This window comes from Argentina silus, assembly GCF_951799395.1.
Source record: "Argentina silus genome assembly, chromosome: 11".
Taxonomy (NCBI): Eukaryota; Metazoa; Chordata; class Actinopteri; order Argentiniformes; family Argentinidae; genus Argentina; species Argentina silus.
The window spans coordinates 11,384,589-11,410,656 of record NC_139665.1 but is presented as its reverse complement, the minus strand read 5'-3'; the positions used below and the strand labels follow the sequence as shown (position 1 = coordinate 11,410,656).

General features: G+C 42.6%; 1 protein-coding gene across 1 annotated transcript in view; it reads right to left on the bottom strand.

Moving 5' to 3' along the window:
- ncam2 (neural cell adhesion molecule 2) overlaps positions 1 to 26,068 on the bottom strand; it is a gene marked incomplete at both ends in the record, with an annotated part of 181,009 nt that overhangs the window by 20,514 nt on the left and 134,427 nt on the right. The window contains 10 exons of the mRNA XM_083680048.1: positions 917 to 1,036; positions 4,005 to 4,178; positions 7,802 to 7,898; positions 8,760 to 8,947; positions 10,170 to 10,320; positions 13,263 to 13,408; positions 18,016 to 18,185; positions 20,083 to 20,200; positions 22,837 to 22,974; positions 24,178 to 24,321. Of these exons, the coding sequence (XP_083536174.1) occupies positions 917 to 1,036; positions 4,005 to 4,178; positions 7,802 to 7,898; positions 8,760 to 8,947; positions 10,170 to 10,320; positions 13,263 to 13,408; positions 18,016 to 18,185; positions 20,083 to 20,200; positions 22,837 to 22,974; positions 24,178 to 24,321 (1,446 nt within the window). The remainder of the gene's footprint in view (positions 1 to 916; positions 1,037 to 4,004; positions 4,179 to 7,801; positions 7,899 to 8,759; positions 8,948 to 10,169; positions 10,321 to 13,262; positions 13,409 to 18,015; positions 18,186 to 20,082; positions 20,201 to 22,836; positions 22,975 to 24,177; positions 24,322 to 26,068) is intronic.

Genomic DNA, 26,068 nt, shown 5'->3' with positions numbered 1-26,068 from the left:
GGGTAGAGGTAGGGTTTGGTGGAGGTGGGGGTGGGGGTGGGGGTGGGGGTGGGTGGGGATAGGGTAGAGGTTGGGTTGGGTGGAGGTGGGGGTGGGGGTGGGGGTGGGTGGGGATAGGGTAGAGGTAGGGTTTGGTGGAGGTGGGGGTGGGGGTGGGTGGGGATAGGGTAGAGGTTGGGTTGGGTGGAGGTGGGGTTGGGTGCAGGAAGATTGAACAAGTGGGAGGAAGTGGTATGGTGGGGTAAGAGAGGGAAACAGGGGGAGGGGGAGGGGAAGGAGATTCAATTGAATTAAATTAGGGATACACCGATACCACTTTTTCATTGCTGATACCGATTCCGAGTAGTGAACTTTGAGTATCGGCCAATACTGAGTACCAATCCGATACCGATCGCCTTGCAAATTTCGCAACAAGCACTTTTACTGGTGCCTGTCTCAAGCATGAAGTACTGCCAGACCGCAGACATGATTGTTATTGTTGTCACCGCACTCGTGTGTCATCTCAGCTGTGCAGCCGTCAGCATGTTTGGTTTTTAGGTCAGTTTGTGTCATGGTATTTTTAGGTCAGTTTGTGTCATGGTATCCGATCTGTAAATAGCATCCCCTTTCCTTCATTTTAGGCCAATAGCGGTGCTCAATATCAGATCAGTACATCTCTAAATTCAATTGACAACTTTATTTTCCCACAAGGGGAACCTAGTGCTATATGTGGTACTATACAGTAGAATATACACACAACACAGTACAGGTTCGGAGTACAATCAGCATATCTAAGCTAGAGGAGTCATAACAAAAGCTAGGTCAGTAAACCAAGTCTTATGGGAGACTCTCAGTCGACACAGCAGGAGGAGTAAGAGGGAGGAAGAGAGCATGAAGATGTAAAGCCAAGTGAGGAGAAGAAGGCAGGGACACTCACGGATGGGCAGAGTCTGGAAGGTCTCTGTGTGGCTGAACTCGCCCTGGCCCTTCCCGTTGACAGCTGCCACACGCACCTCGTACGTAGTGTTGGGCTCTAGTCCTGTCAGTGAGACTGTCGCTAGGGGGCGACCAGGGAGAGGGAATGTGTTAGCTATGACAGACACAGAGACAGGAGAAGACAGACAGACAGACAGACAGACAGACAGACAGACAGACAGACAGAGACAGAAACAGACAAGCTGAGCATAAGCAAGTCAGACACCTGCAATAGCACCACACATGCTGTGTGAGAGTATGAGTGGAAAGAGAGGCTTTGTCCTCCTTGACGTCTGCCATTCTTTTTTCGTGGAATCCTTCTAATCCACCCAGCATGCCATTGTTGTAGAAGGTAAACACATCCACTAAGCACGTTAACAGCTTTGCTAAAAGAACAGTTAACAGCACTCTCTGTCAGTAGGGTCCATCAATGATGATAAATCAAATGTAGTCACATTGTATCCTATTGTCAATATAGTTTGCCATAAATCCCCCGGTTACTTGTCAGGACCACTCTCTTATTAAATACCAAGGTAGAACATGCTACTTTGGAGCTTTACGAGACTAAAGGCCTGGCTGTATCTGGTGAGTAGGATTAATCCCCTGAAGCTTATTCACAACTCTATCTGGCCTCTCCTCAGTCATAAGTAGAGATGTTGAGTATAAAGTACTGCATAGCGTGAGGATGCTTATGTTAATCATGTCTCACCAATCCACATTAGGAATAAACATCATGCATTGGCATAAAAGTGCATGTTTTACACATCCAGCACTCTTAATAAATTGACCTTGCTCCTCCTACCTTCAGCGTTGCATCATGAACATTTTTAATCCGATACCTCAGCCAAAATCAATAAGTGACCATTTCCAATGCATAAAGCACATTATTCGTCATTCGATCACATGGTTGTTTTTCCGATAGATTTATGCGCAAAATAGTGAAACCGCTTTGTCGATCCTCATAAAATTCTATTGTCATTTGCTGTTTTCATCAAATCTGTCAAACCTTTTTTATTCAACATGGCTTTTGTTGCAAAAAAAGGACTTGATGAATTCAAGTCATATGTCTAAAAGAGCAGCAGGATATAATACAATAATAATACACTTATAATACCACTAATCTCTACAGGTTTATGACATGTTTACCAGTGAGCCTAAATCTAAAAGATTTCTATGAAAATTCTACAGTTGAAATGAGTCATTTACATTTACAAAGCTCATGTGGTTCATCATGCAGAAGGCCCATAAGGAAGTTCATTCAAAGTTAGGGACGTGCTGAACTTGAGTGAATGCTGAATGAAGGCTGCTTAGGTTAATGGTTGTTTTGCAAATCTTCAACAGGGAAAGCAAATACAAAATGAGCTTTTTTGCAAGCCTAGCGCTCTACCAGGATTTAAATAGACCTTTGGTATGCCAAAACCATTCAAATGAATGTGGCAACTCATTATAGTTTAAGCTGTTTTATAGTGCAAATGTGCTCTATTGCTATGGAGGTCTGAAGTGACTACAATGATTAAACTAATGGGAATTAACAACTCATAATTTAGTAGAATTCACTATCTCACCTTGAGACAAAAAGTGTTAACAAGTGCGAGCGGAACTCAAGCACATGCTCAATCAAGTGAAATACCCTAATTGTCTTTCTTTCTAACCTTTTCGTTTTTTGTTTTTGCACTTCATATATTTTCCTTGCCTGGACATATTACTTTGTTCTCTCTCCCACAGTGCTCCCGCTGTTTAGCATTCGCAGCGCTCCATCTCCGCATTGTAATTGACTCTAAAATGAAGGATATTAGCGATAAGCCCTTCAGGTTTGTCAGACCTGCTTATCGTCCAGCGTTTGTCCTCTGAGCTGAGTTCCTTTCTGTTGTCCTTCACATCATGCACACTCTCCCCTGAGTGCCTCAGAAATCAATTTGAAATAGTGAAGCCAGAAAGGAAAAGGAGTGCTTTCAGCCCTGTTGGCTGCCTCCTCTCTCCCTGAAGGCTGTCAGAAGCGGCAGAGGACAGAGCCAGAGGATTGCCATGGAGCAATGGGTTTAAGGATCACCTGGTGGATCAAGTCGTACGGCCTTGCACTCCCGCTTCTTTGGATAGGTCGATGTGTTTGTCAGGATGAGGCTGAGATGAGAAAACACTGATTGACCTAGAGATCAGAGGTCTGAAATGGACTGTGGTGGACTGAACCTAGTAGCACAAGACTTAAAGGAATGTTCCACCCTGAACTTGGCTGTAGTTGATTATTCCAGACAGTTTTTTTTGTTACATATTTTGCTTTCTTAGATACTGAGTAGTCACATTCAGTCCCATTCATTCTGGAAATATGTACAAAACACTTTGTATACACACCAAACCAACTAATAGTATGACAGGAATGGATTGGAGTGTCTGCAGGGTGTTTTCAACATATTTCCAGAATGAATGGGGCCCAAAATATGACTACTAAGGAAGCAACATAGCTAAAAGCTGTCTGGGCTAATCAACTGCAGCCAAGGTCAGGGCCAAACCAGGAAGAAATGTTAATTGGGTGGAACATCTCTTTAACCTTAAATGATAGGTTTGTTTTTTTGGAAAAACATTTTTAGATTTTTGATGTTAATGGCATGCTGTAGAAATGTATAAACACTTAATTTGTGAAATCGCTTGGTTTTGAGAAACTTACCGGCACCAGTGATACCCCTCATTAAGCTATACGGAAGCGGGTGGGGCAATCATGCAACTGTGAACAAAGGCTCCAAAAAACACCTAAATATGTCCTTTGAAAATAATGTCCATACCCTGCTATTTATCGAGCATGCTATTTAAATCCAAAATAGATTTGGTAACCTAACTTAACCAGCCTTGAATTTCAACAGGACTCAATGATCTATTGGGTCCTGGAAAATAGTAAGACTTTGTGACAAGCGATTGTACTTTTAAGTATAGTTGATATGAAATAAGATGATGATGATATTGATGATGATGATGATGGATATACCCGCCAATATGACACTCTCAATGAGGAAGGTGATTGAGGTGCTGATGAAGATGAAGACGATGAGGACACTCACTCTGGACACCATGTGACTTAACGTCCCTCCAGTCCTGGGAGCCCACTTCCTTATAGTTGACGAGGTAGTGGCCGATGGGGACGCCTCCATGTGAGTCTGGCTTCATGAAGGTGACTGTGGCGACGCGCTGGGACACGGCAGAGAGGCGCACAGAGTACGGGTTCGAGGGCACGTCTGTAACACAACAAAGACAGGAACCAGACTAATTCAATTGTTCCACTGATACCACACACAGAACATCTGCAGTCCCTTAACACTAGAAGCCCCGTGCCCTCATTAGTAACCAAAGTACCCAGAGTGAGGTCCGAAGACATCCGTTTGTTGTAATCTTTGAATTAGATCAATACCATGCAAAAAATAATGCACTGGTTGTGTTAAGTCAGGACTTAAGAATCATTAGAATACCACGTTGTATTTTAAAGAGCTTACATATTGAATATAACATATTGATGGACACAATTGGTATAACTACATACTGTCAAAAATAAACCTTGGGTCAAATGTGAAGCTCCAATGCTTCATAACAACTAAATATAACATCTGAAGGAATAATGACATGTAATTAAATACTGTATAATTATACATATATGCAAGCTATATTCAAAACCCTGATTTGAATTTTAAATCTCACATCAGCAATCTCACTAAAACCTCCTTTTATCACCTTAGAAATATTGCTAAAGTGCAACCGTTTCTCTCCCAGGCAGATACTGAGAGCATGCTTTTATCACTAGCAGGCTTGATTACTGCAATGCTCTCCTTTCTGGTCTACCTAAGAAAGCTATAAATAAGCTACAGATCATTCAGAATGCAGCAGCTCGTGTACGAACCAAGACCAGAAGAGCACACATCTCACCTGTCCCTTCATTGGTTGCCTGTCAGTTTTAGAATATATTATAAGATCCTTTTATTGGTGTTCAAATCACTCAATGGACTAGTGCCTGAATACTTGTCAGACATGCTTTTAATATATGCTCCCTCAAGATCACTCAGGTCCTCTGGCACTGGCCTTTTAGTTGTTCCCTAGGTGAGGACAAAGAACGACAGGGAGGCGGCATTTTGTGTTTATGGTCCTTGCCTCTGTAATAGCCTGCCAGAGGAGCTGAGGGCGTCACAATCTGTAAACACCTTTAAAAGAAATCTAAAAACATACCTTTTTAGTTTAGCGTTCTCTTAATCCATCTTATTTTAATCTACCCTCTTTACTGTGCTGCACTGGTCTCTCTGTTCTACCATGTCTCGTATTTCTTATACTATCATTTCCTTATATTACAGTTTATTTTCACTGCACTGTTGTATTTTCACTGTATTGTTGTAATTTCGTTGTATTTTCATTGTATTGTTAAGCAACTTTGATTTGATCTGATGATGCAAGAAGGTCTACACATTTGCTAAAGTAATTAAAAAAAATTTGGACACAAAATCGGTTCTTCTTTCAGATGCAAATGCATCAGTAAAGTCCACAGACAAATCCATCCACTCTTATTCTCCCTCATGCAAACTACATTCAAAACAAATCTTTGGAGGTTTCTGTGTGCAAGATCCATAGACAAGTCAGTCGCACATTCCACAGGTGTCTTGAGTTTTGTTCTGTGTGCATCTGCCCAACTCACACTGTCTCTTTGCGGGCAGGGGTGCATGATTTGTATTCATCACCACGTTCTCAGACACTCGCTCACCTGCTGCCCGAGATAAATCTAACTTGACGGGCTTGTTAGCCATGAACTGCATAAAGGGGCACCAAGCTTTTGTTGGGCTTCTACAGTATGTAATCACTTTGATCATTCAATAACTGTTTATCTGTCTATCTGTCGATGTTGCTGATAGCCAACCATTGGAGCTTTGGGGGCAGGCATTAATCACACCTCAGCATGTGACTTGGAGATGTTAGCTATCAAAAAAACGCTATTATGTTACAGACATTTAGAAAAAGTCTGGGAAGGAAGGGGACATGGGTTATTTTAATATAAAGTGATATTAATATATTCAGATAGAATATATTCAGATACAACCTTAGGGATTACACATTACCTCTATACTAAAAGAGATCTACATAGTCAGAAGCTCTCAGGAGCTGTCTGCATGGCAGAATTTTTTCTCATCGACAACGATGGCCCAACACCACAAACAGTGGTCCGCAACCGGTCCTGAGTCAGGCTATTGGTAGCACACTGCTGTGGCTCTTGGCTAATCATCCTCTCTGCTCCTTTGCCACGCTCTTCCCACTACCTTGCCACCTTGTCACTCTGTTCCCATTCCTCTGCCACTATCTTCCCTTTCCCCGTCACAATTTTTCCCCTCCTTTACCACATTTATATTTAGCCGAAATGGCTGAAGCACAGGTTTTTACATACCAGGGTTATTGGTTTGATTGTCAGTAATAATTTATTACATTTATAAAGCGCTTTTCATTATACAAGAATAATCTCAAACCACATCATAAAAGTAGCAATCAAAGTCTAGGAGGCAGGATAGGCCAGCCATTAAAGATGCGTCTTAAGGCCTTCTTTAAAAGCCGCAACAGTCTGAATAGTCCTTAAATTGTCATGAAGATAGTTTCAAAGGTGTGTAGGCATGCCGGCATACATCTACTATTGGCATGCTGATGGGTGGTCTACCAATGGCATGCCGACCATCAGTCTAACATCGGCATGCAGTCCGTCGGTCCACCAATGACATGCCACCGTCGGTCTATCACCGGCATATGAACTGTCAGTCCTCCCTGGGCACGCCTAGTTGCATGCCGACTGTCAGCCCATCATTAGTGGTATGCTGTTGGCCTAATAGCAGCATAACACCACGACGGATGCCATCATTTTACCGTTAGGGGTCTGATATTGGCTGATAAGCCACTCTGTTGCCACCAGTGGCCCGATAAGCTATTGCTGACTGAGAGTCTTAGTGTTGTTATTAACCCCGATGTGAAACATCTCCTCATAGGAGACTTGGCTAACTAAATTGATTAATTAATAACCTATTATGTGTGTGTGTGTGTGTGTGTGTGTGTGTGTGTGTGTGTGTGTGTGTGTGTGTGTGTGTGTGTGTGTGTTTGTGTGTGTGTGTGTGTGTGTGTGTGTGTGTGTGTGTGTGTGTGTGTGTGTGTGTGTGTGTGTGTGTGTGTGTGTGTGTGTGTGTGTGTGTGTGTGTGTGGGGGGGGGGGTGGGTGTACAAGAGATCATTTGTACGTATTAACTATTAAACACTGCATCTAAAGTCAGCATTCGCTCAGTATTTTACTTCTACAGGCCCTGTGAAGTCATAGTAATTGAAACTGCACTATAGCGAATTGGACTGCGTTATTGTATATTAGCCTGCGCTACCGTAAATTAGGGGGTACTTTAGTAAATAGCGGGCTCTATGGTAAATCAGCAAGCACTATTTGAAATGAGGTTCAGCTAAATAGAGGTTGGGAGTGGTTGTGGAATTGATTGCCATGAGAACAACAAATAGGGAGGTTATCAGCAACAAAAGAGAGTGAAAAGAGTTAAAAACTAGTTTCGAGACCCCATGTGTTTTGAGTGGTGTGACACTTCGTTTATGCTTAGGTCAGAAGTCAAAGTAGCTGTGTACCATTGACTAATTGAGAGGGTCAATGCTTGTCCAACCCTACCTCATGGATGGGGTGCAGTGGACACCTAATGGTTACATGGATGCATCGTGATTTAAAGGTATTAAGCAAGCTATTTACATCCTTACTGGTTGCTTTGTCTCATTCAATGTGTATGAATCACAGGAAAAATATGATACAGGCAGGGGGGAGGGGATGTTATGGCATCTGTGATTGGTGATTGACTTACCTGCCTGTGCCAAGATAAACTCCTGATAACGGGCTCCTATGTTATTCCTGGCAGTACAGTTGTAGCGTCCGAAATCCCTGTCGGACACAGGCGTGACCTAGGATCAAACAACCATTGTCATTACAACTACAATATTAACTGAAGACCTTTAGGGAACACTTTCCTTAAAAATGTTAGCAAATAATAAAAAAAAACAGCAATTTATCGGAAATAATATGTCCGAATGATGAACTCCTGCAACGTCCATAGTGCTTTGTGCCTCCCAGCCAGCAATGGAGGCGCGTCTTAGCTAAGATTCCCGTTAGTAAACACAAGTGATAGATGTAAGCGCTAGCATGGTGCTAATGGATGTAAACAAAACAGGCAGTAGCCAATTCAGAAACAATAACCTCACTCCTCCCTAATACTCCTTGTAGTTTTCAAAAATCATGTGATGACACCCAAATACATCACTCAAGGTAAAATTCTCAAACAAGCAAGACCTAGCTTTTGCTACAGAACGCATTTTGGAAGCTGTTTTCACATGCCCACACGTTCGTAAGGTGATCTGGACAACAATTTTGAGGTAAAAAATCTGTGATGTGTCCCTTTAAAGCATGAAATGTATTGCTAGTTATAAGCATAGGTGAGCTTTATGTATGACTATAGTACCGTATGAACTCATAGCATGTGTTTTCTCTTTTTCTGTGACAACTTTTCAATCAAATCCGAATGGCTTACAACAATCATTTGATGATACTAAAACAGTACATGGTAGCCATGTTGGCTATGGCAAGTACAATACTTTATGATCGCTACATTCAAACACATTTGACATGTATCCTGACTTTTTCCATATTCAATAAGACATTGCTAGTATGAATTAGGTATTACTTATCATACTGTATATACCATTTCATCAACTCAAAGTCTATGTCAAATGAGGTCTGTGTAGTGGTCCCCTGTGCTCTCCACTGACCTCTAGCAGTGACCGGCCCTCAGCGGTGTGGACCCGCGTGTTGGCAGTTCCCTCAGCCGAGATGGTGAGGCGCTCTCTCCTCCACAGCATGGTGGCAGGTGGATTGGACATCACGTCACAACTGATGTTCACCGGGTTGCCCTCCCAAGAGTAAATAATGGTGTGGTTGGTCAGAAACTTGGGCACATCTAACCAAGACACAAAGTGAGTGGTTAATTCTTAATCTCATGCAAAAAAAAGACAGTACAGTGCATAACACTCATTAAATTGCATATATGAAAGACAAATCTGAAAATGTTGGCATCAAATTAAAAACTAAAACCCAAGGTAGAGCTCAAACAGATGATCAAAGAAAGAAAAAAAATCTCTTTCTAATCATACATAGTGAAAGAAAAATGCTTAATGCTTCCAAACAATCTCCCAAAGTTAAAAGGAAGCTTGAACTTAATTGAAGACATCTCATGCTGGGAGAGAGATCTCCATTACGATCGTCTCCCCAGGAAAAACCTGCAGCTCATTTGGCAGTGCTGAGAGGATGGGCAGTAATGAACGATCCCAATGCATTGTGGGCCTCCTCTTGCTGCTCGCCCATAGTCAGAGCAGCATTACGGCTGTTTTATGCTCGCTTGCAGGGTTCCATTAAAGAGATTGATGCCTGGCTCTCTGTCACGGCTGAGAACGTGCTCCCCCTCCACGCGATGCACCGACTTAATAAATGAGTTCATTAGCGCCCCAGCGACGGTTGGCTTAGCCCCGCCATGCTCAGTCACACGCCCCTTTTTGTCTCTCTTTCTCTCTCTCTCTCTTTCTCTGTCGTCTTAATAGGCCAGGCCGTGACGGGGTGTCGTTCTAAAGGTGTGGCACTGCCATGTGCATGAGCAGTTAGTGACCCCTCAAGGGTGTGACGTCATTCAATAGTCAGTTGAATACTAATTCTCCTTCAGAGCATTCTGGAACGTTCCAGTCCATTTGCCTCGTTTAGAACTCCTTATTAACTTATTCATATGAAAACAGAGATAATTAGAGATAATTCAGAGATAACGAACATGACTCAGGCCAGGTAAGAAAAAAAAGAGAAGCAAAGTCCAAAATGGAGATCTTTTGTTTGAAGCTAATTAAGTAAGAGTAGTTGAGGAAGGAGTGTGTTCACCGGGGAATGTGTGAGCCGTGAGTGGGATGAATAATGAAGCAGGATATCCTCTCACTAATTAGCCTTTCTGAGGGGCATGGCGCTCTGTTTTCATTAGTCTAGTGTTTGTTGGGAGGAAAACAGGAACAATGTTAAATGCCATTTTAAAATTCAGCAGTTTTGTGGATGTGTATTTGCGTGTGGGGGATAGAACAATTTAGCATATGTGTGTGTGTGTGTGTGTGTGCGTGCGATGATGCTTGTCCTGAAATCATACTCACACTCGATGTCCAGGAACATGCTCTTCTGGTGACCTCCGATCCTGCTGAGGGCCTCACAGTCAAAACGTCCCCAGTCAGACAACTTCACCCCACTGATAGTCAACATGGACTTCCCATGGTGTCCACGCACCTCCACTCGTCCGTCCACGCTCTGCACACACACACACACACACACACACACACACACACACACACACACACACAAACAGTCAGTCAGTCATGAAATGAAGTATTAAATATTTACTTATCCATTCTATGTTGACCTTTTCATCCATTTCAACCTCACACACCTCTATCTGTTTATTGCATCTACAGACAGGACTAATGCAATTGACCATCAATTGATTAGAAGTAATTAGATCACTATGAAGACAGATGGTATCAATTTAAAGCCACAGGTCAATTAAACTAGAATTGGCAATCAGCCCTCTAATCCACAATCATACTTCATGGAGAAAAAACACCTCAGGATGATCATCCCTTTAAGAGCTCTTTTGGGTCTTTATAGCCGCAACCTCTGAAACACCACAGAGCAAGAATTGATTACTGTACACAAAGGTCCTATGGCAAGTCTATTTAGCCTGGAGATATCCCATATCCCTCTGGGCACCTTGTCTGTGTGTCCTCCTCCTCGCTGCACTGTCCCTGTACAGCTTTGAGCCTTCTAAGGCCCCTCCAGTGATCCTGCCCCAGGGTGTGTGGTTGTGGCAGGTTCAACGCCCTCTCTATAGATCTCCCCCGGCCAAACGATGCACATCCAGCCCCCCTTTAATGCCTTGATGTCACATACCGCCCCTGTTAATAGTCATAATTAATTCCTAATTCCTTTACACCGTGTCTTATTGCAAGGCTAGAAATGGCCCCAACTTCACAAATCCTGTTTGGAATAAGATGCTTTAATCTTGGTTTAATCTTCAGACAATTATTCTTAATCGGGTGAAAGTGCTGTTGAAAGCACTGCTCTTGCTGCATGGTCCGTGTCCTACCTAGAGCAGACTACCCCACATTCCATTTTAAACTGGGGTCAATTCAGTAATGGGATTGAGACACTGAATTTGCATCGAATAGGGAAAAGATGTTGAATAAACCATTTTAAAATGGGGTAGAGAGGAGAGAGACTGTGCCTGAGGCAGTGCTAACTGGGAGTCTTGTGCATTCTCTCCCTGATCTGGGCTCATTCCTTCACCGGTGCCCTGTCTGACAGAGCCTCTCTCTGGGGAGAGGGATTCTACAACCCAGCCTCATTGATATGCTGCACAGAGGAGCAGAGATGGACAGGAGCTCTGCAGCACACACACACATGCAGTACAGACGGACACACACAAACAAAGAGATAGGCCGAGAGGGGGAAAAGGAGAGGAAGGTGGGAATGGGGGAGAACAGGGGGTGAGAGATAGTAAGAGACAGAATGACGAGGAGAGAGAGAGAAACAGACAGAAAGAAAGAGGGGGGGGGGGTGGAACAGAGGAGAGGAGTCTTCTATCTGATTCACTGTAGCTCTGATTTGATGAAATGGGATATGCACTGACAATAATCACACATGATCTGAAAAATAATCTCCCTGAGGCATTGGGAACTGCCTATCATCTGCCACACTGAAGGGCTTTTTATAGCTTATTGTATATTGATTGAAAAGTTTGTAGGCTGACTCACTGAAAAACAACTGAACCAATGTGTTCTCTAAATACACTGAACCGGTTATGTGAGTTAATTGAATCACTCCTGTGTGGCAGGATACACTACGAATAATGATTTCCATACTAGTCCTGTGTACCAGGTAGTGCTGCGGCTTTGTGGCATTCATAATTTTGTATGATACCATATGTAAAGTTACGTCAGAGCAGATGTGAAGATGTTTAGGTGTGGGCAGTCAGGAAGACGTAAAGATTTGACCAATTAGAAACCGTAAACAGGTTACAAGTTACAAAAGGAAGAATGCTTTGGTAGGTGGTAGGTTGGGGTTGTTGAGTGGGCAGGTTCAGGCAATTTGGACAATTTGGACAAAAAGTGCTTTTAGTGGTTTTGTTCGCTGATTATTGTTGCTCATGTTTGCTTATACCTTCCCCTAACAATGTACCCTTAAACTAACCACTTTTAAGCTATTCCTAACCCTAACCACTTGAAGTTAATGCCCAACCCTAACCCTAACCTTAACCACTCAGTGTTAATGCCTAATACTGCCTAACCGCCACACACGTTGTTGATAACGCGCTTTGTGGAAACGGTGAAGATTAAAATGTTGCATCTTTACACAGAGGTCACAGGTCAACATATTTACATTTTCTAGGTACATAACTATACTTAAACATATTTACAATACTTCCCACTGACGGCCCACACTTACATCATCTTTATGTTTTCGTGGTACATTACTTTACGTACAATATCATAGGAATGATTGATGAGATCACGTTGGCCACTGAACTACTTTCACCTCTTCCTTTTCTCCACTGGATATGCAGATCTAACTTCAAATTGAAAGAGGAAGCAACCGCTTTACACCTAAATGACTACGGTCATCCATCATACGGTGGTGCAAAAACAGTGTTTGTTTTTCCCATATATTGAGGTGTGTTGGTTTGCGCTCACATTTCCATAATTGCATTTGCTGCAGGGAGAGAAGCATTTACTCTCATTTTGTGCTGTGATTTATCAACCTGAGTGGTTCAAGCCAAAGCACACATTCATTTATCTCCACTGTGACCTTTTTCAAAGCAAAGCGTCAGCCATCTTTGTTAATGCTGCCTCTCTAAAAGCATTAGGTCTGTACTTAGGGAACAACGATGGAAATGCATGTGCAATTAACATGGATGGATCCATGTGGGTCTAATAACCCCATATTTTGTTTTATTTGTAATCTACAGTATGAGACACTTATTTGTGTCAGTGACAACACATGAATAATATACCGCCTGAGAGTGTCTAGGAGCGTAATGGTTGCCATTGAAACCTGTGTGTGTGTGTGTGTGTGTGTGTGTGTGTGTGTGTGTGTGTGTGTGTGTGTGTGTGTGTGTGTGTGTGTGTGTGTGCGCGTGCGCAGTAAAAGGAGGTGTTGTGGGTGGTCGTGGGTTGAGATAGAGGGGGTGTGGATACCTTATCTCCATCAGCAAAGGTCTTGCCATCGCTGGCTCTCCTCCAGGAGATCTCAGGCAGAGGCTCGCCCTCGGCCACACAGGAGATCATGGCCGCACTGCCCTCCACTGCTGTCACGTTACGCAGCTGGGTGATGTGGGGCTGGACTGAGGAGAGAGAGAGAGAGAGAGAGAGAGAGAGAGAGAGAGAGAGAGAGAGAGAGAGAGAGGGAGAGAGAGCGAGGAGGCAAGACAGAGAAAGAGAGAGAGAGAGAGAGAGAGAGAGAGAGAGAGAGAGAGAGAGAGAGAGAGAGAGAGAGGAGAGAGAGAGAGAGAGAGAGAGAGAGAGAGAGGGAGAGAGAAATAATAAGGGAGAGAGAGAGAGAGAAGAGTTTCAAAACCATTTTTTATGACCCTAGGAACACATCATGGACTGGAGGATGTACAGTATGATGTTGGCACAGACAAACTAGCCCAAAATCGCAAAATTGTTCAGTATTATCATACTCTCTTTACTTTTGAAAGGCAGCTGATACAAAAAACCCTTGGCATATTTGAGGAACATACCCAGGTGCAATCAACAAGAACCTTTTTCTTGCAGTTTTGTACATAACTGCCTCCTCCTCACAACCTTTGTTTTCACAATGAGCCGTCTGATCTTCTGCAGAAGTTTTCCTCTTTCATACTGTATATCTTTTAGTCATGGCGAGGATCCTTGGGCTTCTTAACAGGCAACGCATTCCGACGGTGGCGGAGACAAACCCTCTTTTGATGCCGAGCGGCCCAGATAAACAGCATTAAGGAGCGGAGTGTCTCAGCGTTTGTCTCATGTAGATAAGCCACTATCAAAGACGGCTGTCTACGCTACCCCCGGACGCCATGCATGTCAAGGGCAAATAGCGCGCAACATGAATCATGGATAAAAGGCATATTTCTTTGTTCATGCACTTTTCAATGCTTTATCGAGAGGCGTAAAGTATCACGGCATAACATTTATGAAGAAATTGAAGTGAATGAGAAATACAATGTTTGCTTTTAACAATGTCTGCTAAGATCAAGACGATGTTTGTCACTTCTTACAGAATGAAACCCAGGGTGGGTGAGCCATCTCAGGGGATTTAGAACCTGTCACAATTGGGTCCCTTATAATTGCACAATACACCACAAACACAGTGACAGACAAAAGGACCAAAAGGATAACGACAAAAACAAGCATCAGAGCCTCTCCGGTGTCCAGATGTACTGTATGACATAAAGAACAAGGCCTATGAACATTTTACTTTTGGTAAGTTAGACAAGAAAGTTAGTCTTATGTTAAGTTCTGTGACACTGACACCTACTGTATCAATAACATGGATCGTCTGATGAGGACATACATTTCAATGTAAAATCAACTCACAGCACCCTCCAGATTTTTGGAGGGGGAAGCTTTGCTTCCGGTCTCCCCTACTATAATCCCTGAAGGCTCTACGAGGGAATGTGCAGAGAGGCAAAGACAAGGCCCATGATTCATACAATAAATCCAAGGTGGGAGACTTGCTCATTAACTGAGTAATTGATGTACAATGGCTCTCCCCCTCCAGGTGAAATTATGTAACAGCACAGCATGGCCACTGATGTGATCAACGTGCACAGCTGGTGCACAGCTGTAAAATAAATGGTCTGGGCACAAAATGATATCATCAAGTGTGTTTGTGGACAAAAAACTAAAAAAACTAAAAATGCAAACAATTAATTTAACCTAACATTCATAGATATCCATACTTGAGTGATTGACAGGATTCAAAAGCAGATATTTCTCTCGTTGCAACACTGCTTAAGCCATAAGCTAAAGACAAGACATTAGCTTAGGATATTAATGCAGGGTTTCAGGCAAGGTTACTTATCACTTGAGCCTGGTTCCAAACCATCTCCATTACATTTGAATGGATTATATGCACAGTACAATATATGCACAGTGACTACATACTACCATCACTGGGAAGTTAAATTAAACCAAACACTTATACACAATATAGTAATATTTAACACCCCACTGTTGAAAATGTGGACAAGTGGAATTTAGCAATAATGCCAGAGAGGCTGATTTATGGTCGATATTGTCACAGGTAGGGGGAGTTGTTAGGCATGACGCGCAGCAGATAAATAAAGGGCATTATTGCTTATTTCATGACATGTCGGAACTACAGCAGGAAACTAGGAAAATGTCCAACTTGGAAACTCGTTGTAGAAAGATGATGCCTGAGTATTCCACTTGGAGAGTATCAGAACCAACCAATAGGAAGCTGTATGCAAATAACTTACGTTCATTTAAATTCAGAGGTTTTGAGTTTCCGACTTGTCATGAATACAGCATTATTCATGATTTGGATTCGTTGAAACAAACATTTAAATTGCACACCCAAATCTACTGAAATTAATAAATGCTTGGTTAAATGTGAATTTGTGGAGATTTGGCCACACATTTTAAACTTGGTCAGTATTTCCATAACACCTTTTATGTTAGTAATGGCTACAATTAGCTGAAGTTCGCAGGCCTTTGCCACATATAGGCCAAGCCTAGGCCTAGTCTAGTTGATATAATTGGGCCATAAGCCCAATCATCACCATGAAAAGTCAACATCTTGACCATGGATGTTGCCCAGTCACCACTTGGATGATGATGCAGAAGTTGTACCTGGGCCACATACGGATGCCAATAGAAAACAGACGTGGGCCAGATCTGGGCCGTCATTACTCTGCTGACAGGGTAGTCACTTCTGTCTATATGTTATAGAGTGAATAAACCTGGAGACCTAATTCCTGAATGGTTCGGCTTTCACTGTGCCGAAATCACTGATATTTGAAGGCTAACAGTCAATAGCTGTTGGCGGCTGGCTCGACAGCCACAGTGCTACTTTAGTCTGTGATGAATAACTGGCTATTCTAGCTTTCAGTGAAATGGGAAGCATCCTACTCCTTTCACATCAATTTACCAGTGGTCATGATGACTTTAAATCCTCTCTTAGCAATGGCAGACTGAAGGGAGAGTGGTGAACCAGGTATTAAGCTCTCTTATAAGCTGATGAGAATCAGTAATGGTACACCGCCAGGTTGTTTACCCTCTGATATAATATGTCGGCTAGCCGTTTAGGACCAAGGGTCATAACACTGTAGACAGCTTTGCAAGAGCTCTTGGTAAAGGTTTATTAACTGTAACTTGCCTATTTCAGGGCTTTGGCCAGAGTACTATCAAACTAAATCCTTTTTATATTAACTTTTATATTAATGACCCAACAACCCGCCCCCCCCCCCCCCCTCCCCCCCCCTCACAACCCCTGTATTTCCCAGTGCTCTTATCCATGTCTCTGCTGTCATGGGTAATAAAACAAACGTACAACCGTTTTCTCACTTCGCTTTGCCAAACAAAACTCCCCTCTGCTAACTTATTCATTTAAATGTGCATTTGAAGAACAACCGTGGCTTGAGCCTTGAAAAGATCTTGATGACTAGACCATAAATCTCCATACATTTTCATAAAGAGGAAAATGCGCTATCGGAATAATCAGAGAGGAAATATGCTGGCAGCTTTATGAAAATATAAATTGATATAACTTTTATGAACAGGGTAAGTCGACTTGCACAATAAATTCAATGTCTTTTTTCATGGAAATGTATTAGATTGAGGTTGTTTGGTGATTGGGTGAAGTAGTGGTCAATGTATGGTGTATATTTTCTCTAAGATAGACCTTCTCTCCAGTGAATAGGAATATAGGGGAGAGTGAGGACAAATGTACAGTAACAGGGGTCAATTGTAACACCCTGCTTTTCTCCAATCAGAAACAAGTTAGAGAGAAGTAACTCACTCAGTACAGGCACAGTTAGGTTTACTTCCTGCATAGAAAAATGCAGTCAAATATCTCACCATCTGCAGGTTTTATTCAGAAAGAAATTGTTTTTGAGGGGTAAATGTAACTTTTTTGATCTACAGTATTTTTCTTCTGCTGTCTCTAGGTTTATTGTCTATGAATCTTAACTTGTATCGCTACTGTTCTGTTGGCTACAAATTGATGTGATTGAAATGTGTCAGAATTGTTGCCAGCTAGCACATAATTTTTTGTCATGGCTGCTAGTGTTGGGGGCATCTGCTAGTGTTGGGTGTGTTTTGTTGTTCAGAGAATGAAGATATTTTATGAGGATCCACCATGGGTCAAAACAATGTTTGCATTAAACAGTCCCTCCAGGGTTTTAACCAATCACATACTTTTACCACATAAAAGGGTCCAAACAAGAAAGGGCTTGCACATTTGACCAATCACTGCACTGTTATTGCGTTATCAAGTCCAATCAATCCACACATCAACAAACGTTGTCAGCATGTTCATGTGTGAAGCTGATGGTGGACAACTGACAACTTTTAGAAAAACACAAAAAAACTAAAAACATTGCGAAATCCTGGAGGGACTGATTAAAGGTGTAAATGGAGCATTAGTGTGTGTCTACTTTGTCTTCGGTTCAGTGGGTTGATTTAAGGGTGTTATATTTGCCGTTGCCTACTGTTACGATTGCCCACGGGGACAAATGTAATCACATTTTTGGGATTAAAATCAATAATGTGATCCAAGTGTCTTCTTTGGAGACCGACACATTTATGAATGATTTGCAGAGAGATGTAATGTTTCTGATATCCAAAAATGACCGGCTAAGTTGAGTGGTCTCTGAGTAGTAGAGTTAATTGCAAAAAAATCATGTTCCAGTGTTCAGGGTCAGGAAATGGGGTAGCTAGATTTTCTCACCAAACACTTTGAGGAAGAGCTCCCTCTCCTCGGCTCCGGCCTTGTTGGTGGCCTTGCAGGTGTATGCGCCTCCATCCCCCTGGCGAATATTGCGGATGGTCAGCGTACCCCGCCCTCCCTCCAGGGTGTTGAGAACATACTGCTCTGACCGCTCCAACTCCTGCCCCTTCCTGTACAGAAGAGATGGACAGTATAGGTAGAGATTATACACTGTATAATGTATGGAGAAACACACACACACACACACACACATGCACACACACACACACACACACACACACACACACACACACACACACACACACATTACACATTATAATGTGTAAAGGCACTACGGTGTGGGGCAGAAACCCTGTCTCACTGGGGAAAGTGAGAGGGAGGATAATTGAAAGTCGACTAGGGAAACACCAAAGCAGAGTAATAACACTGGGGAACTGAGGCGGAAATGAAGAACAGGTCCATCTGTGGAAGCGGTAGGACGTGAGCACAGGATATTACTTTGACTGTGAGTCTATGACTGAAGGCACACAGCTAGGCCGACACACAGCAGGAAATGTAACTGAGGCAGGGAGAGGGAGAGGGAAGGTGTGGGAGACAAAGAAGGCCAGGGAGAAGGCAAAAAGGTATATATTGGCCTTTAACACATGAATGATTATTTTCATCATGGATGTTTTTGAGCGGAAATAGCAATCTTGCAAAGCAATCATCAGCGGGGAATGTCAGAGTAGCAGAGTGATCAGAGTAGAGTTATGGTCATAGTGAAGTGGCAATTGTAGGGCAGTGGTCAGTGTAGGGCTGCTGCTGTTAGTGTATAGTTATGGTTGGGTTGAATTGTGGTCTGTGTAAAGTAATGGGGAAGTGGTCATGGTGGAGCAGCGATCAATTTGGAGCTGTAGCCCGGGTTCAGTTGTAGTCAATGGTGGTCAGAGTTGAGTTGTGGTCAGGAGACCTTTAGAGTAATGATGCTTTGCAATAAAGCATTGACTGGAGCTCAAATTATAGGGGAAGTCTTCAGGGAGTAATTATGTAAGCCAGTGGTGCAGGAAAAGGAAAATCAAGATGTCATTTACACAAGTTAAACATAGACTTCACATTTCTTTTTTTTGTGGATAATCATAGGGCCAATTAAATCTTAATTGTTCACACCACTAGACATTACATAAGTATGTGTCAGTCAAAACCTTCACAAAGCCAATACATAGCATTTAATTTAAAATTCCAATGGATTATTTTTGACTTTTCATAGCACATTGTCTTGTGTTGAAAGGTTAATGTGAACAGTAATATTTAAACTTTTATGACCTCCTTCCACATACTCATACACAGTATATTTTTGATAACGCAGCATATCCTCAAAAATGTACAGAAAATGTACAACAAAGTGATACCATGTTGTTGATTCGTGGCTCTCTGGGTTGCTGTACAGTTATATCACAATTGTTATAACCAGGCAACTCTAGAGTGACTGAGTGAGTGAATAAAGAGGGTGAAACAAGCCATTAACATAGCTAAATGACCCAAGTTATGCGCTTTGAGCTGTAAACAGCTGTGGTAAACACAGACAGCTGCACATCATCCGCTCACCTAGCTTCTTTCTAACTAAGTGAAAGGTTGAATGAGGGACGGGAGATGGGGGACACTGCTCTGAAACACGGTAGCAGGCACATCGCACACATCTCCTATTGGTTAACAGACAACTAAACTGGCCAATGGAGTCATTATTTTCAGATAGAGAGGGATCCTTTCTGATTATGGATCGTATCAAAAATAATTGGAATATATATATGCCTTCTGGCATAACGACTGCCAATGGCCCCTGGTGTGAGCATTGATTACTTTGTCTTATGATGACTGTTGGATAGACGATTCACTTACTTAAACAAATGTATTTGTTGTAAGTCGCTTAGGATAAAGGTGTCTGCTAAATGCCATAAATGTAAATGTAAAATGTAAATGATCGTATCCGTAAAATGCCCAAAATCTGTAACGAGTACTCGTCACACCCCTAGTGTGTACTGTAGAGGTACTGATGCTAATGGAGGTCAGGAGGTCATTGGTTAACTGTACCTGTGCCAGGTGACCTCGGGGTCAGGTGAACCGGAGGTGACACAGGTGAACGTGACTGACTCCTGGTAGTCTGCTGTGGCATTGAAGGACTGCTGTGACACCGATAGCACAGGAGGGACTAGGAGAAGAAGAGAAAAAAGTCAGAGCTAATGAGGACATAATCATAAGCATATGAAAATACAACAGTGTTGTGGAATAACAGTGCTGTGGCACAGCATTGACAAACAACATTCCTTGGGTCAGGTCATATGTTCAGGAAAGCCTCCTGGTCTTATTGTCAGACAGAGAATACTGGTTTATCTGCATTCGGATAAGGGACAGGTAGCAGACACGTCTCAAACAGGTAGCCTGTCATCTGTATTCCCTTTCTAACCAACTGTATAAATACAACAAAATATAACAAGAAATGTACAGAAATGCCCAGCTCATAGGGTGATTGTGTTTCTCTCAGATATTAGTTTTGAGTATTTTACTGTGGGCCACTGTATACACCGTTGGGCAATACTAGCCAATAAAATGTGTCACCGCCAACCAATCAGCACGAGCTGTCACCTTGTACCTATCCCAGCTTGCTTTCTGATAGCCAGGGTACTGACAACCATATGACAGCTCTATAACCAAAACATGTTTATCTGCTTTTGCTCTAACGCTTCTCTGTCCCATCTCACTTCACTCAATCCCTTCCTTCCCTGCCTGTACAATATCTCACACTGACACACGCACACACACACACACACACACACACACGCACACGCACGCACACACGCACACATACACACAGAAACAATCGAACCCACACACAGAAACACTCACTCACAGATCCACATTATACATACGTGTATGAATATCAAAATGCACCAAGCTTTCTGGGGATGGAAACGGCCAAGCAATATTCCTAAATACAGTGCTACTGTACAGGCTGATCTGAGAATCTCTCAGACATGATTTTCATTGACCAATTGATCGACATTCTCTAATGTTTCATACATGGAGAAGAGGAGAGGTTTTGAGATTCCCTTGTGCACACAAACATACTGTTGACACAAAACCACAAACATACACATAGACACAAATACACTTAATACTGAAGGAAGTAAATATCATTTAGTTGCAACTCTCTATATTCTCGCCTCAGTCGAAAGGCCCTCTCTCGTCTGCGGCTAGTGCAGAATGCAGCTGTGAGACTTTTAACCAGAAGGAAAAGAAGTGATCACATCACACCAATTTTAGCCTTGTTACTGGCTTCCAGTAGATTTTATTATTGATTTTAAGATTCAATTGAATACCTATAAAGCAAATCATATTCAGTCCCAGTATACATTGCAGACTATCCTGTATGAACAGAAGCGCAGCTTTAGATCTTCAGGCAAGTCTCTACTCACTCCAGGTGTTTGCCATTAGGACCCCTAGACTTTGGAATGGCCTGCCTGAAGACAAGCTGTGTCTTCTTTTAAATCTCTCTTAAAAATCTCTTTAAACTTGCATTAGTTTATCTAGATGTTTAAGCATTATCATGTAATGTTGTCAATTGTTTGAAATATTATTTGATTAGTCTGTTTTCATTCATTTTATTTTATGTCAATGACGGATTGTGTTGATTTGTGTAGGACACAGCCTTTGCTATCAATGTTTTATGGATGTTTTTTTCCTCCTGTATGGTTCAGTCTGAATCCACAGGTGCTTTCATACCCTTTAAGTTTTGAAAATTCTGCTCACACTTGGAAAACATGTTCAGAATCAAAGTGATTTCTCTTCAAAGTACATAAGGACTGCACATATGTATGCTACCTAGCGGGCTCTACTCTGGGACCTTAAATAACCTTTCTCTCCATGGGGCCTTGGGCTTCACAGAGAGCTCTTCAGAGTTAGTCTTCCTGTAGGGCTTCACAGAGAGCTCTTTGGAGTTAGTCTTCCTGTAAGGCTTCACTTAGGGCTCTTTGGAGTTAGTCTTCCTGTAGGGCTTCACTTAGGGCTCTTCAGAGTTAGTCTTCCTGTAGGGCTTCACTTAGGGCACACTTAGTGATGGAAACTGCAGGCTGCCCCATCTCCGCAGCGCATGGCGGGTGTCATTTTGCAGGATAATAGGTCTCGCCTCATTGAGCCAGCTTATTGGATCTTCGTCTGAACTATAAGTGCTGCTCTAAATTGAATGCGATCCATGTTTTTTTGGCGAGCACGTTATTACATTAGGTGGGAAGAACTAGATAGCCGAGACAATATTGTGTCTGCTCATGCATAACGAGTGCTTATAGCCTTTGAGAGATCACATTTCAATCACTCTAACCCTCTCAGGTGCCTCACCTTCTAGGCTAAATGAGAACAAATGAACAAATTAAAATGACACCCTTCGATTTTTGAGTTACAGAGCCCGGAGCGCAACCTAATTAAAATATTCAATCACAGAAATTGCTCGAGTGCTAGAGCCGACAACTACTTCCTGTTCCTGCAGTTCTACAGGAGGTGTGTGGAGACCGCCATCCTGAATTCGCAAACAGAGCTTTGTGGCTGTGGTGAACAGGGAGAGAAGGAATATGTCTCACCAGGCCACTCTACTCTCATCCTGTGGACAGCCTCAGCTTAAACGGGACCGACCTACAGTATACGGCCTCAACCTCCACTCCAAAGATGCTCCTCACACTGTGGCTCCTATGGAGCCCTCAACCTCGGGTCCACTGCTGTACTGTAGTGTAGCTGCAATGCTGTGGATAGGTACAACAATGGCGGAAGAGGCAACTAACTGGATTATTAACTCACCATTCACCACCACGACAATGTCTACAAAGTCGATCTCGCCGCGGGCCTCAACCCGCGCCTCGCAGCGATACACGCCCTCGTCCGCCTTGGTCACCTTGTGGATCTGCAGGTTGTTGTTGGTTAGCACCTGGAACCTGCCTTCACGAGAGAGAGAGAGAGAGAGAGAGACACACACACACACACACACACACACACACACACACACACACACACAAAATGAGAGCCAAAAAATGCACATCAGAGTGAGAGGAATAAGACAACACAGATAAAATCTGAAAGATACTGGGGGGAAACAACATAAGCGACAAAATGCAACAAAATTAAGTCTTGAACTCCGGTCACATAATTGTCTGGCATTGAATAATGTTCCTGTCAATATTTAGTATTGTGCACTACTTGATGTTTGAAAAGATAAATACTTGCGCAATTACAGCACAAACTAAATTGTGACCCCTTTAATCAGAGACGCATTAGTGAGGACCCTATTTCTGTCTCAAGGTAAGATATTTATAACCATGTACCGTAGAGTAATTAGACGAGAGTAATCAAAAACAAACTGTTTTCACCTTTAATCATTCCTGCAGAGGGAGGGAAGATAGCGCATCCAAGGAAGGCCTTTGAATTTCAATTAAAAACCTGACATCACCATAGGTTTAAAACAAACTATTTTCTAATCAGCCAGGCACTCACTCTCTCTCTCTCTCTCTCTCTCTCTCTCTCTCTCTCTCTCTCTCTCTCTCTCTCTCTCTCTCTCTCTCTCTCTCTCTCTCGGTGTCTCAGTGGGCAGATGTGGGAGAAGATAAGAAGAGAAAATGAATAGCATATTGCTAGTGTACAGGCTAACATGACAAGCTAAACCTGCATACAAAATTGTGTCAAGGTAGACCCACTCCTACGTCCCTGGACCTGCCACATTGTCTTAATTGACGTTCTTGGCAAAATAAGATGGGAATTAACATGCAATGATTAACATGCCACTCTCTTCTGTCAATTCACTACGCAGCCTGTTAACATATTTGCGGTTCCAGCAACAGAAAGACAGACACCAGGTCTAGACAGCTATGCTGATTGCAAAATAAATGGCTCACTGCTTTTCTCATGCATGTCTTAAAATGGATAACCATAATATTGCTGCTGTTATGATTATGCTCTGGGCTACAGTAGAGCTTTTCTTTCTCTGAGACATCTTGTGGTTTCCATTTATGACTGAGTTATTTTCATATTTACTTGGCAAACCAGCCAACAAAGAATAAAATCTATTATCTTTTATCCATTGGTTGGTTAGTTAATTAAGTGGTTTGGTATGATATTGGGGACATTGACGATGCTCTGCAGACTTACTGTAGTGCTCCTCTGTGATCTCCATATTCTGGTAGTACCAGGCCACAACGGGCACCGGTGAGCTGATGACATCACACACAACCTCGGCCACTTCGCCGTGACGGAACTCCTGGGGGGACTGCACCTCTCGGAACGTCAGCTTCTCTGTGACACACAGGATGTGAGGCCATGTCAGAGACAGTTCTGTCCACACAAGGTTCCACCTTCGACAGTATATTTGTCACTGACAAAAGGGTTGATGCAAGACCGAAGACAACAACACTGTTGCTGCACCACACTCTGGCCACTGTACTGGCCTCAGGAATAAAACAGCACTACTGCAAAGTTCGCTCCTTATTCTGAAGAGGAAATAGAATACCAATGAAGAAAGGTTGGTAACACTTTACATTAAGTTGCCCTTAAATGTACAGAACTACATAGTAATAACTGTGGTATCAACAATGCACTTAGCTAGTAACTACTATTTACCTGTTATGTAATTATCAACCGGGATCAGTTATTACACAAGTGGCTCTACGATTAGCCAGAGTCTGCTCCATCAATGTCAAAACTCTCTCTCCCTGGCAATACATAACAGTATAACTCACTTCAATATGTGTGTTGTGTGTATCAAAAGTGAAGCCAAACATCCCAGTGCATTCCTCTTGTGTATTAACCGCTACTGCTAGACTGTGAGTACCTACAGTAGTAGTAAGTATGTAGGTTCATTGAGTGATGTATTGATTGACCCCAAAACAAATGAAAGAGCCAATTCAGTTTATTAGTTTGCCAATCCCATCCTTGGTATACTGCAGGGTTAATGTACCTCAGCTATTAGTTTAACTGTATTTTTCTGTTGCTTGGTGGTAGTTAAACTAAATTCTAATCTTTGTAGTGCTTTTGGACCATTTGCCCCTTTTGATAGCAGGTGTTAATTGCACCTCAGGAGTGATTCAGAGATGTTGGCAAAAAAAAAGCGGACAAAAAAATACATGGAGGAAAAGTCAGGAAAGGAGGAGGTTTCACAACGGCAGAGTTATATTATAATAGTGTCTCACCGTGCCTGTGAACGTCCATTTGGATGATGAGTGTTAAGTTACCAGAAGCTTAGATTTGAACAATTTGAAATGTGTTGCTAGTGTCTCTGAGTTCGCCACCTTACGAATTGCAGAATATGAACTACACTACAGGACTAGAAAGCCCAACTGTGGAAATCAAATGGGCTTGTTCACTAGGCTTGAAGCACCGGGCTTTCAGCACTAGCAGGCCGCTAGTAAGCCTCTGAAAGCACCAGCACCGTTGTCGAAAAGCGGCTAATGTGTGGAGTGGTGTGGTGTGTGTTTATTGCCGTCCAGCTTCTTCATATGTTGTGGTGTGGTGTGTAACACTCGCTATCATCTGTGTGTGGCGCAATGAAAGTGTGAATAAATCAATGACGGCTCTATTTATTTCCATCCCCTCCGCTAGATCAGTCCCAAACTTCCTGCATTAGCATTTGCAGTGTGATTTATGTCAGACTGCTCTCCAAAATGAATCCCCCCCCCCCCCTCCAAGCTCTCGAACGTGGCTCGCATCCCAGCCTCCTCACATCACACACCAGCTCCTCATCTGCTTCTTCATTGCAACGGCACGTTTTTTTGTCATTCATGTACACGTTTTGTTTTTATTTCCCCTCTTCTCTCATTCGTTTATTTCTTCTCTCTCTCTCTCTCTCTCTCTCTCTTTCTCTCTTTCCCTCTTTCTCTCTTTCTCTCTCTTACTAGGATCCAAATGCGCTGGAGTCATTTGATCCTGCTGCTTGTTTTCCTTTCCTGTCTCTTTTGTTGTTACATTGCTTTACAAGAAAATCAGTAAGGGAAACATGGTCTCCCGTGTAACAGTCTATTGCACACTTGACACTCGAATTGAGAAT